Genomic DNA, 15,893 nt, shown 5'->3' with positions numbered 1-15,893 from the left:
AGGTGGCTTTGACAGCTGTCAATCCTAATTAGAGAAGGAAGATAAAGAGAACCAGAATGAAATATCCAGGAGGGGGAAGAAAAAAACTCCAAAACTCCACTAAATAAAGGAAATGATTGAGAGGATGTGAAAACAGTGAGGCTCTTCGGACGTCAAAGAACACCACAAGGAGAAAAAAAAGAGAGAAGCAAATTACTTAAAGTTATAGCCCCAACATGAGGCAAAGTAAATAGGAATAATTTTAACCAAGAAGGATTAAAAAGGACCCATCTGACCTTGATGTGACCTTGAGTATTCTCCTTTGGGTGGCCTGGAGCTCAGAGGGTGAAAGAAATGCTAGCAACATGACCAGCCTAACAGGGAACAGAATCAACAGCGCAGTTGGTTTCCAACTTCTAGAATTAACCCCTAATCTGGGAGCAGAAGTATAACCCCCAAAAGGAGGGGTGTAAGGTTCAAGGAAAGACAGGGGTGTTTAGGTCTTCTCTTTGAGGTGGAAAGTCACAAAGCATGGACAAAAGTTGACAAGGCTGGAAAAGCCATTCATTCACTCAATAAATATTTAGTAAGCACCTACTGTATCCTTTCAACACCAGGGTCACAGCAGCAAACTGCATATAGCAAGACATAAATCTCTCACTTGGGGGAGGAAGGAAGATGGACAAGATGAGTAACGTGTATAATATGTTAAGATGGGGCTAAAGAGGGAAAAAAAAGAAAGAAAAGAAAAAGGCCATGAAGCATGTGGCATGTGGGTGGCTGAGCAAAGAAACCGTGAGTTAGAGCCAGCAGCAGCCAGAGGTCTTCCTCAAAGGGTGATGGGAGCCCCCGCTGGAGGATCCAAAAGGCCAGCAGGTTTGCCTCCTTGTTCAAAGTCACAAAGATAATCACTGAACACAAGTCACTCACCTACAAAACGAAAGAAGAGACGCTAGAGGGAGGGCTTAGGACAGAGCTGGGAAGTTAAAAACATGGTTTTGATTTGGAAAATCAAGAAGTAAGTAGCAAATCTCCTTCCACTACTCAAAGATGTTGGGGAAGGAGACACCCAAAAAGGACTTGAGAGCCCAGGGCAGCAGGGCCAGTGTGAGACAGGAAGGGAAACTTCCTGCCCTCCACACTCCTGCTGGGTTTGTTGTGAGCACATGTTTGATTTAAAAAACATTTTTTAAGTACATCAAGTGTAATTTAAGAGAGACCTGTATGAAATTCACTCTCTCTTTAACCCAATCCATGTCTCATTGACAACTGGCAAGGTGAGTGTCACCGATACGGTAGTGTTCACTATTCAGCACACTTGGGGCAGCTGCTCTCAGCATACAGGTGTCCGCATTCCCAGACTTCACAATCAGCATGCTTCAGCTATGGATCACACCTCTGCCCCCAAACTGGCACATTCAGAGAGCGCCCCCACTCACCACCCCATTTCCGAGGTACCTGGAACTCAGCGTGTGCCGCTTCCATGTGACCACAGCCGGTTATGGGGCCTCTCTGAACCTCAGTGAACACATCTACCTTGCAGGGATTCTGGGAGGCCCCAGGGCTGTCACAAACATGGCACGTGGCAGACAGCAACTGCATGATACACACAAACTGCCATTTGTGTGTGTTACTTCTGGTGGCTACTCGGCTACTGGCCCAGGCAGGGTGGGGTGAGGACAAAGCTGGATGGAACCATCACCCTGGGGCCACGCCAGAGAGAAGGAGAGGAGATAGGTGAGGGCGACAGTGAAGAACTGGAGAGGAACATGCCAAAGGCGGCACAGAGGCCTCGCCTAGGAAGGCAGCCTCGCCAGAAGGTGGATACCTCTGAGCGAATGGGCATACCGGGTGCCCCAGCCCCCAGGCCAGTGTGCAGATCCTGCTTTAAAGCACAGGCTGTGCAGTGGGCCCTCTGGAGCCTGTCTTCCACTGTCAGGGCATTGGAGGGAGACCAAACAGGGACCACGCACAGGAGAACTTAGCAGGAAGCACCCAGTAAGCACTGCGGATTATTACTATTAAAAGTGCTTTACAGACATCTGTTGTTGTAGAAATCAGAGCTGCTCTCCTCCAGGACACTCAGGAAGGAAGGAAGGAAAAGGAGCCCAGGTGAAGACCCAAGGAAGAAGAAATAAGGGAAGGGAATAGCTGAGAGCTAATGGAAGAAACCGGAAGGAAAAGAAATGACTACCACACAGCTAGGAATCTCCAGTTGCTGTCCCTTGTGAACCAGAACTTTCTCCATGTGTAACAGACGTCATTTCCCCACCAGACCACAAGCCACTTGCTGGCACAGGCACAGGCCCCCAGGGGATCCCACGCTGTGCTCCTGCTTCAGCCTGAGGCAATCCACGCCTGCTCCTGCTCAATCCCCATGGCCCCAAGGCCCCCAGCACTTGGGGTGGAGAACTCAGCAGCCTCTCTCCCCGCCCTGAAGTACTTTTCCAGCAAAAAAGTCCTTCTCTCCTTTATCAACACATCCATCCACAAAACGACTTACTAGACACCTGGGAGACTCAATGGTAAGAAAAGCAGACACGGCCCCGGCCCCCAAATAGCTACCGGGAAGGTCACCAACTTCATTCCCAATTCCCCAGGAAGGATTCTGTGACCATCCCCCCCACCACCTCTCCACCCCATCAGACTACTGGGCCACAGGTAACGGAGACCTGTGCGGGATATAGGTAGGAAGCACTTAGTGCTGCTCAACCGACAGTGGTCTGAGGGGTGGAGCAGGGACGGAAGACACAGAAAACAAGACGGCAGGGAAATAAGAACCTTCATGCTTTTCGCCCCAAATATCACGAATTCTTAAACCGGCATCTCTCATCAAATGTCGGCCCAATAAGCAATCTCCTGATTACTCACCAGGTGGGAGTAAGTGGCCCTTCCCACCCACTGGCCACTGGCTATGTTCTCTGGATGTCTCTCAGAGCCCAAGTCTAAACAATGACACAAGGCACAGTCACCAACTCCTTTGGGCTTTCCCTACAATGAGCTCTTCAGCTGAAGAAGCAGAATGGAGGGAGGAGAACCATTTTATGTTACGGTCGGAGAAGGGCTGCATCCTGGCTGGGTACCTCCCCGCCAGCGTGGAGAGGGGTGCAAGCCAGCGGCTCAGAGTGCGGCCCGGCTGGTCCCAGGGAGGGGGTGGAAACAAGCCTTTCAAGGAATGATGACACATGCGTTATGTCACAACACTCGGTCCCGCCGGGCTTGGGGCACTCACCTCGCTTGGGCTTGGGGAAGCTGTCATGCAGCCGGAAGACCACTTTCTCCACGAAGTGCTGGATTTCACATTGCTCGGGGCCACGGACAAACACCATCCAGTCGTGGGTGAACCCCTCCGTGGTGGGCTTCTTGCGCAGTTGGGCACGGTGTCCCAGCTCTAACTTGACCTGGACAGTGCACTGGAGGGAGACAGAGGCAGGCACAGATCAATGAGGAGCCCAGAGCAGGGGACTGTGAGCTGTCCCACCCATCACCTACGGTCAATGCTGACCGCAAGAAATGAAGACTCGAGCACAGCCATGGGATTCCCAACCCACAGCTTCCAGTGGACCAGGCTCCATGTGAGCTGCTTGGCAGGCCCCCTCTCCCCAGCCTGCCCACTGGAGGCCCTGCACTTCCTCCCATCCTCCCCTTCATCCTCTATCCCAGTCAGACAATCTCCCCACTGTCCCTCCAACAAGCCCTGCTCGTTCCTATCTCAGGGCCTTGGCACCTGTGGTTCCCTCAGCCTCAGGTGCTCTTTCCCTAGGCATTTCTGGGGCTGGCTCCTTCCTGTCACTGAGGTCTCAGCTTGAATGTCACCTCCTCTGGGAAGACCCCTGGCCATGCAATATGAAAGCACCCACCACCACTCCCGTTACTCTGTGTCGCATCGTTATATCCTTAGCATCTGTCACTACTGGAGACCATCCTGCTCACAATCTGTTGGCTCTGCTCTGACATCTGACTCTTGGGGGTGGCTCCTTGTCCGGAGCTGGAATCCTCACCAAGAGCTCTCTGAATACAACTCTCCCAGTGTGACCCAGAGGGCAGTTACTTCATTTTACAAATGAGGAAACTAAGGCCCCAGGATCGCGCTGCCAAGCCGCACACAGTCAGCTGGTAGGGAGTAGGGCCGGGATTCGAGGGCAAGTGTGTGTCCCCTGGGGGCCTGCTCCCTGAGCCCCTCTGCCATCTCCCCTCCCTGGTCAAGTCACCCAAGCTCCTCGATTAAAGCGTGTTCACTCCTCTGCCCCATGGAATGCTTCTGGAGACCAGAGACCCTCGGGGTCACCAGAGACCACACAGACACTGGCTTTCAGTTTTAAAAGCAGAATGGTGGTTCACGGTGAGAACGGAGGCACCAGGAAGAAGCCACATGGGGACAGGTCCCAGGTGGACCCGCCGCCTCGGCAGTCAGGCTCCCTTCATTACACACGTGCGTGACGCTGTGCCTGAAATGGAACATAGCTCGTGCCAGTTCTACTCCAGTGAACACAAAGCCACAAAACTTTCAAGGCACTCACAACGCCTAGGTGGGCCAAAACCACTGACAGGGAACCCACTGTCAACATCCACTGGGGTCTGTAAGATCCTCCCCAGGCTTCTCATAGATACAGCCTGACACCTAGTATCAAATGCAAGAATGTTACAAAGAAAGCGGAGGCCAAGTGGACACTTGTTCCTAAGTGCTGAGGCAGCCAAGAGCAAGTTGCTGGGTAGCGCAGCCCACACTTCCCCACAAAGCTCCCCCTCCAGGAGCCACCCTCCCCGCCGCCCCCGCCAGACCGCCTGCTGTCCTTTGGACCCTCTTTCTCCCCAGCTGACCTTGTGTGTCCTCCTGCCTCTTCTGTGATTCCTCCCCCAGGGAACAGACCCCACCACGGGCGTCCACCCTTCCTCCTCACCCTCAGGCACTGCCAGGAAAGGACAGACACCAACTATGGCTCTGCTGGTCTGGCTTTCAGGGGCTCACCACTCCTTCAGAATAAAGTCCAAACCCTCAGCGCACCCCCCATTTCCCACCTGTTTCCTCAAGCCTGAAATGCTCATCCTTTTTCACTTTTTCAGTGTATTGAAGTCAGAGTGCATCCTGCCATCCACATGTAGGTTTTACGTGCTGCGGTGCACACGCGCCCGCGCGCGCTCACACACACAAACCATCCCCAAGCTGGTGGCATGCCTTAGAAGCTCCACTGGAGTCTGGGTACAATCCAGTCCACAGCACCCACTTCATCCCCACCCTGCTGCTCCTTGGCTGCTCACTGCTGCCTCCGCAGGGACCGCATCTAGCTCGTCCTTTTACTTCTGTTTTGGAACCACCATACACGAGGCGTCAATAATACCAGAGAGTTTAAACTAGAGAGTCCTCTTGGATCAGCACATTCTAAGTGGTACTTTCCAAGAGGGAAGGGCCAGTAAGGACACTGATAAGGACAGGGTGATCCCAGGATACGGAAGAGCTGGCAGGAGGCTCTACACACAGAGGGGGCAGCTGTGAACCACGGGGTAGGCGATCCCCCAGCCAAGGATGGCAGCCGCTGTGGGGCTCCACAGGGAAAAGAGCAGGGATTCGGTGCGTCCAGGGGCCACCAGAGGGATGGGTGGGGATCAGGACGGAGCATTTAGATTCCACACAGCAGAAGTGACAGTCGATTGTAAGCAGATGATGGATGCAAGGAAACAGTATCTGAGGCAAAAATTCCCCGGCCATTGTATACAGTTTAGCGCTGAAGGCAGAAAAAGGACAGATGGACAAACAACGAGCCTGCGCGGGGGCAACCAGAGGGAGTGGCTGGAAGAAGAGATTCAGTCGAGTCTGAAATGGGAGAACTGGCAGGACTTAAGAGTGGATGGAGGGGAGCCTGGCTGGTTCAGTCAGCAAAGCATGCGGCATGTGATCTCAGAGTCATGAGTTCGAGCCCCCCATTGGGTATAGAGATGACATGAGGGATAAGCTAACAATCTTAAAAAGAAAAAAAACAGTGAATAGAGGAGAGACAAGGAAGCTCACCCCAAGACCCAGGGCACTGGGACGCTGCCGATGCCGAGTGCTGGCGTGGAGGGGCAGCGGGGACAGGTGACGGGCTGCTCACGGGGAAACACCACACCAGAAGCTAGAGGCGAGGGACTAAACATCTGGATAAACAAGTAATGCTCAAATCAACCACAAGCACCCACCTGCAGAGCATTGCATATGGACCACGTTCAACGTAAATGAACCTGAATGGTATTTTCGTTCCCCCGAGTGGACTGCAATCCCCAGATGCCCTTACACGCGGTACAGAAACTCTGCCTTGGTCACCCACCTGTCTTCACACTGAGAAATCAGGGGACATTCCCTGGATTGCTGGGAGGGCTACAGGTGAACTAAATGCGTCTGACCACAACCATACACCGGCAAACGACTCTGACTTTTGGTTCTTCGGAGTTAGCCGCTGTGTCCTGGAGTCTGCTATTCACCACTCGGGCTGCCTTCCCAGCATTTCTGATGAGCTGGGGCTCCTACCCAGGGCACACAAGGGGCAGGGCAGTTATTGTGAAAGAATGGAAGACCACAGTTCCGTCGGAGAGGGAGAGGATCAAGTGCCAAAAAAACGCTCCAGAGGCCAAAGTAAACAGGAAGGTTGGGAAGCGGCGCTGGGTGATCTCGGCAGCTGGCAGACCGTGCCCACAGCTCTGCCCGGGCAGCATCTATGCCCCGGGGGCTGGCGCCAACTCAGCCTGGACACCCCCCAGCCCGGAGGGGCCACTGACAGCAGACGCTGCTGCTCTGGGGAGAGGAATGCTCCCCCGAATGCATGAATCTTTCAAGAAATAAAGATGGGGGAATCACACAGATTCTGAGCCACTTAGAGAAGAAATCACTGATTCGGTAAGACATTTAAGCTACTTGAACTCGAGGCCAGCAAGAAACTGAGCCCTTGCCAGCTACTCTGACTTGTCAAGTCATGATAATTTATTAGCACAACTAAGCCAATTCCACGTTCACGGGTTCTGCCCCCCTCCTGCCTTCCTCCACCTGGACTCCTTCCCCACGCGTTAGAACCAAAGAATTGAAGTAAACCAGTTAACTTTTGCTCCAGGAAGGGTGTGTGGCTTTATAAAGAGGTTAACTGCCAGTTGGGTTAAGCTCTCAACCGTCTTGGAAGGAATGCATCTCACTTGTCCCGCCTGCTGCTTGGAGGCGCTCTGCGCAGACTCCAGGTGGGTGGCTGGAAGTAGCCCAGGGGACCCGGCCTGAGTGCGTGCAATGTCCCAGCACCCTGGGAACCAGTTTGCCACCCACTCCCCCAACAAAAGCTGTGGACAAAGGGGCAACATTCCAGACGTGCCCTGGAAAGAGTTAACTATTTTACTTCTGGGAAATCATCTGGAAGACCTGCAGATGTAGAGTGAGCAGCTCAAGGGCTCTGAGGGGAAAAGGGGGGGCAGGGGGGACAGTTAGGCTTGGCCTAAGGGCCTCAGCTGGGCACTGCTTCCTCCAGATCAACTGGAACCCAAGGGTGGTAATCCTAAGTCCTGCAAACCAGGCAAACGGTCCCTGGAGGGCACTTCCCAGGCCCTTCTTCACTGAATAGTAGAGATCCCCCCAAATGTGGACTCAAATGGCCAATACCTGGCAGAGTGAGCAAGGCTCCTTCCAATAGCTCCACTGCTTCAAAGGCCTGTCCTCATCAGATTCTTCCCACACGCCATGAACCCTATCCTCGGCCTGGGCCCCCAAAGGCAGGTCTTTAACAATGAGTTTATCTGTAAGAATTGCCCTGATTTCCCCATGGGAATTCATACTTTACCAAGTGGTATAATTATGCCTGGAGTTTGGCTACTGTATCTAATTCCCTCAGATACAACAAATTCCCTCCCCTCCCAGGAGGAGAGAACACCGAAGAGCCTTTTCCCCTCATCGGCCTAGACTGGCCGTGCCAAGTGCCACTGTGTCTGGCAGGGCTGCTGGCAACATGGTCCACACATACAGAAACGGGAAACGGTCCTGGCCCCACAGAGTGACAGCAACACACGATCAAATAAGACAGTCTTTGCAGAACTTTCTTCCCCCAGACCCAGCTCGAAACTCTCAAGAGCAGGCACTGGATCAGAACTTGAGAAAGATGGGAACACGATGGTTATCCCTCAGTGACAATCCTCTCAAGCAGAAGACTGCTCACCCAGAGGTGGGGACAGAGCCAAGGGACCTATCACAACCCCTGCATGAGACCTTGGTCTTCTGAAGAGTGACACAGAGGGGGCTGCTGGCCAGCACCTGCACTCCTCATCTGGCCTCGTCCCTTTGGCCCAGGGCATAAGGCTCATGACAAAGGGACAAGAGGGGGCTCAATGAATGTCTCCTTGGAAACTCAAAAGATAAGTGTGCAGACCAGGAAGATATGCAAGGACACCCCCAATCCTCCGTTTTCGGGTTCCCAGGAATACTACCCTTACCAGCCTGCCTGGACAGGGTTCCTATTACATACGTATATTTGCACACATGCCCACAGACAGGGAGATGGTGTACTGCCTATCACCAAAGTTCTCTAGGAAGCTGTGCTGGGAGATGTCTGAAAGAGCACAACCCTAATAAAGGCATCCATCTGCAGGCCAGGTGAGCCTGGTTACAAAGTGACCGATCTGTAGTTACTTTTATGTAACCAACAGTTGGCAAAGCCAAGTGCAAAACTCCGAGTTAGAAACTACGATGGATACGGGGCACCTGGGTGGCTCAGTCCCTTACGCTGTGAAGCGTCTGAGTCTTGGTTTCAGCTCAGGTCATGATCTCAGGGTCGTGGGATGGGGCCCTGCGCTCAGAGAGGAGTCTGCTGGACATTCTCCCTCTCCCTCTGCCCCCTCCCCCAGTTCACTCACTTACACCCATTCTCTCCCTCTAAAATACATAAAGAAATCTTAAAAAGAAAGAAACAAACAGTGATGGACATAAAGGTGAACAGGATTCCGGTTCCTACCTCAAGTACTTTACAATGGATTAACTTTAGGACAAACCACTCGGTGGGTCAACTTTCCAGTGCTAGTCTCAGAGTTGAGAGGGGGAGAATCCTCCCCTAGAGTCAGTTTCTCCGCAAGGTTTGGGAAAAGGACACAGTTTCCTAGGAATCCCACTTGGTCCTGAATCCTCTCAGGTCCCTCCTGAGCCTCCATTTCCCTACCTGTAAAATGGGTCATCACTACCAGAAACAAACCTCCTCTTCTGGAGCAACAGAGGATGGGCAAGCAACAGCAATGGGTCTCACATTTGAACTCGGGAGAATCTGCAAGTATCATTTCAAATGCACAATTCAGTGGGACAGCTGCCCACCTCAGATGACAGGCCCAACACTTCTGTGCACCACCCAGATGCTGACACCACCTAGGCCATCGCTCTGCCCAGAGACACTGTGCCCATCCTCCTTTCTCCATGTTCTCACCATCTGCTCAGTCTTTACTCAGGCCCATTCCTTCCACACCATCCCATGCCTCCCAGCCATGACTCCCCCAAAATACAAACCCCACAGACAATGATCTGAAAGTACAGGATGGGGGTTGGGGGAATCAAATAGGTGGGTTACAATCAGGGCAAAGGGAACCAGAAAGACTTTTCCTGGTCACGTGGAAAGGATTTCAATGCAGAAAAGTTGGGAGCCCAGAGCTAAATGCAGGCCCCCTTCTTAGCCAAGCCTGAAAGTTCTAGAGACTACAGCAGGAAGGTAAAGAGAATCAAAGCCTTCCAAAGCAAGCAGGGCAAAGGGCCCTTAGGGGAAAGTCCTGTTGTTTCCCATCAGGCTGAGACATTTACAGGTTTATAGCATTTCGGGGGAGAAAGGGAAAGCCAAGATTCTGGGGGATTCAAAGTGTTTTCCATGCACCAAAGTCATTCTGGAACACACACAGCCAACTCACCCACTTGGGTGACAGGACACCATTCTCTCCTGTCTTCCAGGGACTGTCACCTCCGTAAAGAAGGGATAGAGCTTCCAGGCCTCTCCCAGACTGGCAGAAAGGCGACCAGCAATAGAGAATCAGACCACAGAATGCCACATACTTTCCTTTGGGATCCGTTTCACTTGCAAATACTTCTGCAAGGATCTAGACTAGCACTGCCCCATGGAACTTTCTGCCGTGATGGAACTGTTCTCTCTCTGAGCTGCCCATTAACGCAGCCAAGAGCTCAGTAGTGGTAAATGAGCACTTAAAATGTGGCTAGTGCCACTAAGAAACTGACTTTTTCATTCCGGTGCATCTGAATTTAAACAGCCACAGGTGCTAGCGGCTGCACACAGGGCAGTGGGGATCTCACTCTCCCAGCCCGAGTGTCATCACCACCAGTCCACTCAAGCAAGACTCTTCTCTCCCTTGGTCACGGCCAACAATGCCACCTACCCCCACCATTCCACTGACATAAATGACAACCACTCCAACAGCCAGGGCTCAGCAAATCATAGGGGAACAGACCCACTTGGGCCTAAGACACCTCCTCGGTGGACTGGCAGGTGGGTGACAGGAAGGAGCGACATCCTATGCCTGCGTGATACCCAACAAGACTTTCCCGCGGCGGGGAGAGGGGCTTCAATGAGAGTGGACGCTGAAGGTATATTGTTTTCTTAACTCAGTACAGGCTGGAGGCAATGAGCTCTGTCCCTTCAGGGGAACTCACACCACGCTACAGAAATCCACCATTTGACAGCTGCAAACTCTACCCCACTTCTCAAGAGAAAGGCCGCAATGATCCTGCACCACCACAGGTGACCAGGATGGGCAAGGGGAGGTCTCCTGCCCACGCGCCCCTGAAACCTCACAGCCACTCAGCTCCTTAGCAGACAGAGCCGCCTCAGTGGCGCCGGCAGCCAGGGACGCCCCAACCTGCCCTCGCTGACTACAGGTTTCAGCTGCCACCCCCACTGCCCCACACCACGGCCCTTTCCTGGCCTCGCGCCCCTGGAAGCCAGGTGGAGTAGGCAAGGATGAAGAAATAATGACCCCGTATTGGGGGCCACAACAGTCCTGGGCTTGAGAGGGGAAGAATGAGGGTACTGAAAAGGAGACTGTGCAGAGCTGGTGAAGGGGGGACTCCGGGTTTCCAGATGGAGAGGGAAGAGGCCATGGGGAGAGCTTACGGAGGCTGGGGAACCACCCTGGGTTTGGAGCAAGGCTCTAAGATGCTGGGGAAGGAAGGGATATGGGGTAGGCTGGGGGATATGATGGTGGCTGAAAGCCAAAGCGTCAGGCTGGGGGATGCTGGGAGGAAGAGGGAGACCCTGAATGCAAGGAGAGAGGTACAGGGGGGCTGGGGAAACTGCAGGTCTGTGGAGGGAAGCCAGCTGAGGGTGGAAGAGGCAGACCGAGACCTGGACTCAGAGGGAAAATGAGGGGGGGAATGTGAATCAGGCTTGCAGGGGCAACGAGGACCCAAGCTGAGGGGAGTGAGGCATCTGGTGTATGAAGGGCTTGGGGGCTCCAGGTGAGAGCACGAAATGCCCCCCCCCCCCCCATCACCCCGAGCCTGGTCTTAGAGAGAGACGTCTGGAGGTGAAAGAGAGCCCCTTAGGCACTAGGGGCCGGGGGACTGACCAGCGCTGGAAACCAGGGGGAACCGAGCAAGCAGGGGGTGCGGGGTCAGAAGTGCCTGAGGAAGCAAGCCCACGTCCACTGCGGGGATGAGGCGCTGGGCTCCACGCCGGCCTGGGTCCCTGTGGGGAAAACCCCAGGCCCCAGCCAGAGTTCCAGGGGAAACGGTCACCCAGGCTAAGGCAGTGGCAGGATCAAGGGGGAGAGAAGGCGCCCGGTCCTGGAAGAGAATGGGGGACGAGGCGGCTTCGGGTGGGCCGAGGTCTGAGGAAGCAGGAGGCTGCACCGAGGTCCCAGGATTGGGGTGAGGATTCCGACCCCGGCCACTGGGTTGAGGAAGCAGCAGCCGCAGGGTGGGTGCTGGTGCCGGGAGTGCGAGGCCACTCGGGGGCGCGGGGTCCCGAGGGCAAGGGAGACAGGCCCAGGCTGCAAAGGAGGGTGGCACAGGCCAGACGTGACGAGCCTGAGGGGTCCCGGGGGCAGCGGCGGGGCTCTCCGGGCTGGGCCGGGGCGCCCAGGGGAGCCTGCGGGGACGCTGGGCTGGGCCGGGGCCCCGGGGGGCTGGGGGCGGGCGCAGGGGCCGAGGAGCGTCCCCGAGGGCGCGGGGCCGGCCGGGGATCGCACGGGGTCGCCCCGGGGCGGGGCGGGGCGGGGGCGGGGGGCGCGTCTCGGGGGGCCCCGCGGAAGCCGGCGGCGCCCCCGCCGGGCCGGGGTCGCGGGTGGGGGAGGGGCGCCCCCGCCCCGCAGGAAGGCCGGGGGAGCGGCGGGCGAGCACAAAGCGCGGCGGGCGGGAGCCGGGCGTAGGCGGGGAGGCCGGGGCCGAGGAGGGCCCGAGGAGGGCCCGGCGGGCGGGCCGTGGGAGGGAGGGAGGGGACCGGGCGGGCGGCGGGCTGCGCTGGGGCGGCGCGGCCGCTCCTCACCTGATTGTCCATGGCTGGCGCCCCGCCCCGCCCCCGGGCCCGCGTCGCTCGCCGCCGCCGCCGCTCAGCGCCGCCCCGCCGCCCTCATTGTCTGTCAGGCGCCGCCGCCGCCGCCGCTCCCGGCTGCCCGCCCGCCCGCCAGCCCCGCGGAACCGGAAACCGCCGCCAGGCCGGGTCGCGCACCGACCGCGGGCCCCCGCCGCCGACTCTGGCCCGCCGCCCCGACTGACGGCCGCCTGGGCGAATCGGCGGCGCGGACGGGCGCTCGCGGGGCGGGACTTCCTGCCTGGCGGGGGCCTGCCGGGCTGCGGTCGGAGGGACGAAGCCCCCAGCCAATGGGAAGCCGGAGCCGGAGGGGCGGTGGGAGGGAGGGAGGGAGGCGCGAGGCGAGCCCGGCGGAGGGGAGCGCGAGGTGTGCGCCGCACGTGGAGGGGGGCGGGGGCGGGGCGGGCTGCCGCGCCTGCGCACTGCGGCCCGCAGGGGGCGCTGCCTCGTGGCCGCAGCCGGCCCGGGGCGCGGGCGGGGGCCGCAACCCGGCGGGGTCCCGCTGAGGTGGCGGCTCGAGCTCCCCGCTCTCGGGGCGGGAGCCCTGGGAACGCTTTTGTCTCCTGGCCCCGCCTGCGGCTACCGTGTCACGCACCGGGCTCGGGGCTCTGCAGCTGTAAATCTCCAGCGCTGGGTCTGCCGCGGGGAAAGCCTGGGCGACTCGCTTCTCTCCCCCCAACCCCCCTACCCCGCGAGTCTCAGTTTGCACATCTGCGACATGGGGACACTCAGTACCTTGCAGAGCAATGGTTCAGATTGGCCGGAGCGGCACACATTTGAAATCTGCTACGCTACAATGATGGAGGGAGTCTCGTTTTATCCGTGAGATTTATAATGCCAAGGCCTCTGAGAAAGCATTTCTTCCTTTTACCCATGATCACAGAATTTCACAATTCGTGACCTTCGTGTAGGTGAGATAGAGACCTATCGCTCCATCCTTTCCAGGATCTTGCAAGCCTCCTGTCTCTCGGACAATAGGACTTCTGAGGGCGACTTGCAGACCCTTGTACAGTTATTTTAAATTTTCTCTTAGGGTTGCATGGGGTCGTTTGCCTCCACTTCACATTTAAGTGTCGGCCAAGTATTCTTTAGGTAATCAGGGCGCTACTTTGTGCTGAAGAACAGCACCAGAAAATCCGTAACTTTGGAATGAATAAGTCCGTGTAAAATTCTGGAGAAGGCCAGCTGCTGTCATAGTAACACCGTACCTTTTGATGTAGGGCTGGGCATGCTGGGGGGAAGAAAAGGAGACCATGCTGAGAAAATAAGCAGCAATCTTAATGTGGCTGCAACTTTTTTAATATAAAAAAAAAAAATCCCATAACTGGATGTAAGTAGATCAGTAGTAGTTCTAAGTGGTCCTTGAACCAGCAGGTTTGGCGTCACTCGGGAACATTATTCAAAATGCAAATTCTAGTCTCCCTTGATTTATGGAATCAGAAACTCTGGGGGCATGGCCTGCACCCAGAGGGATGGTTGAACTAGCCCTGCAGATGATAGTGACGCCTATTCAAATTTCAGAACCACTGCCCCAGGTAAAGGGACAAAAATCGTACAATGGAATATTATTCAGTCTTAAAAAGGAAGGACATCCTGACACCTGCTACCACATGGATGAACCTGGAGGACATTATGCTCAGTGACGTCAGCCAGACACAAAAGGGCAAATCCTATGTGATTCTACTCATAGAAGGTCCCTAAGAGGAGTCTCATCCATAGAAACAAGGAGTAGGGATCCCTGGGTGGCGCAGCGGTTTGGCGCCTGCCTTTGGCCCAGGGCGCGATCCTGGAGATCCGGGATCGAATCCCACGTTGGGCTCCCGGTGCATGGAGCCTACTTCTCCCTCTGCCTGTGTCTCTGCCTCTCTCTCTCTCTCTCTCTCTCTCTCTCTCTCTCTGTGTGTGTGACTATCATAAATAAAAAAGAAAAAAAGAAAAGAAACAAGGAGTAGATGGTGGGAGATAGGTGCAGGCAGGGTGTGGAGAGTCGATATTTCATGGGGACAGAGCCCCTGGTTAGGGGATAGGAGAAAGTTCTGCAGATGGATGGTGGTAATAGTTGCACAACAGTGTGAGTGTGCTGGATGCTACTGAGCTGTGCACTTAAATGGTTATGATCATAAATTTTGTGATGGATATTTTTACCACAGTAAAAAAAGTTAATAGACACTGTGACTATATAAATATCCATGGGTCCGTAATAATAGTAAAACAACAGCAGAGCTCATTCATCACTTTCGAGAGTGACAACTGCATCAACTCCTTACTTACCATGTCTTTACAGCCTGAAACCAGCCCAGTAGACGAGGGAATGCCCTTTTCACAGAAAAACACCAGCCGATGATGTTAACAGGAGATAGCAAAATCACTATTTTGAAATCACTGATGAAACAACCATTGCAGACAACAGTCATCACTGGACGTTAAAGCTATTCACCGAAAGGTTACAGGGGACTAGACAGTTTCACATTCACCAAAGATCTTCCCTCAGATTGCATGCTAACCACAAAGAGGAAAAAAAAAGTCACTTTATCATGGAAGCATCATACTGTCACCACCTTGGTACAGTGACCACTCTTAGCAGCCAAGCAGTGGGACCAACAGAATGACCGGGGGCTCCTGCTGGGGGTGATGAGAGGTACACAGTCCCAGGAAGAAAATTCTCGCCCAAAACGTTTAACCTGAATCTGATCACACCTGTAGTCCTAATATCCAGCGGACAGGAAAGGCACAAATACAGAGGAGCATGGGAGGTAACAGCATAAGGAGTGACCTGGCAAATCTAGAAGGTGGAATCTCAATAGCTTGGCTTCCTTGAGTCAGCAGGAGGGCAATGAGAGAAGAGATGACTGACTGCCCAGAGGTACAGGTGGTGGCATCACAGCCTATTGCAATGCAGGCATCTCGTCGTTGGACTTTGGGTTTTGAACAAACAAGTGGTGTCAACTGGGGAAATATGAATATGGACAATAGTAGGTGATATTTGAAAACGTATTGGGTTAGTTGTGATCATGAGATTATAGTTGTGTAGGAAAATATCCTTGTTTTTTGGAGATGCATGGGATTGGTTCAGGAGGACTTATGCATTATGGCTGCATGAATGCCAGCATACTAATTTGCCCTTAAAATACATTCAGAGGGACGCCTGGGTGGCTCAGCGGTTGAGTGTCTGCCTTCAGCTCAGGAGTGGTCCCGGGTCTGAGGATCGAGTCCCGCATCGGTCTCCCTTGGAGGAGCCTGCTTCTTCCTCTATGTCTCTGCCTCTCTCTGTGTGTCTCTTATGAATAAATAAATAAATAAAATCTTTTAAAAAGACATTAATAAAAAAATAGAGGCAAAATAGAAGTAAAAGTGGCAAGTGTTAAATATTGTTAAATCTAGGAGATGGATACATCGAAC

At 54.5% G+C, this 15,893-nt stretch overlaps 1 protein-coding gene across 1 annotated transcript in view; it reads right to left on the bottom strand.

Annotated features, from left to right (window-relative positions):
* Positions 1-12,509, bottom strand: part of MLLT1 (MLLT1 super elongation complex subunit) — a 67,089-nt gene extending 54,580 nt beyond the window's left edge. The window contains 2 exon segments of the mRNA XM_038567590.1: positions 3,212-3,392; positions 12,450-12,509. Coding sequence (XP_038423518.1) covers positions 3,212-3,392; positions 12,450-12,461 — 193 coding nt within the window. The 5' untranslated portion in view covers positions 12,462-12,509.
* Between the last annotated feature and the right edge of the window lie 3,384 nt (positions 12,510-15,893).

The sequence above is a fragment of the Canis lupus genome, chromosome 20 (assembly GCF_011100685.1).
Source record: "Canis lupus familiaris isolate Mischka breed German Shepherd chromosome 20, alternate assembly UU_Cfam_GSD_1.0, whole genome shotgun sequence".
Lineage (NCBI taxonomy): Eukaryota > Metazoa > Chordata > Mammalia > Carnivora > Canidae > Canis > Canis lupus.
The sequence above is the reverse complement of the archived record's forward strand: the minus strand, read 5'-3'. Positions and strand labels throughout refer to the sequence as shown.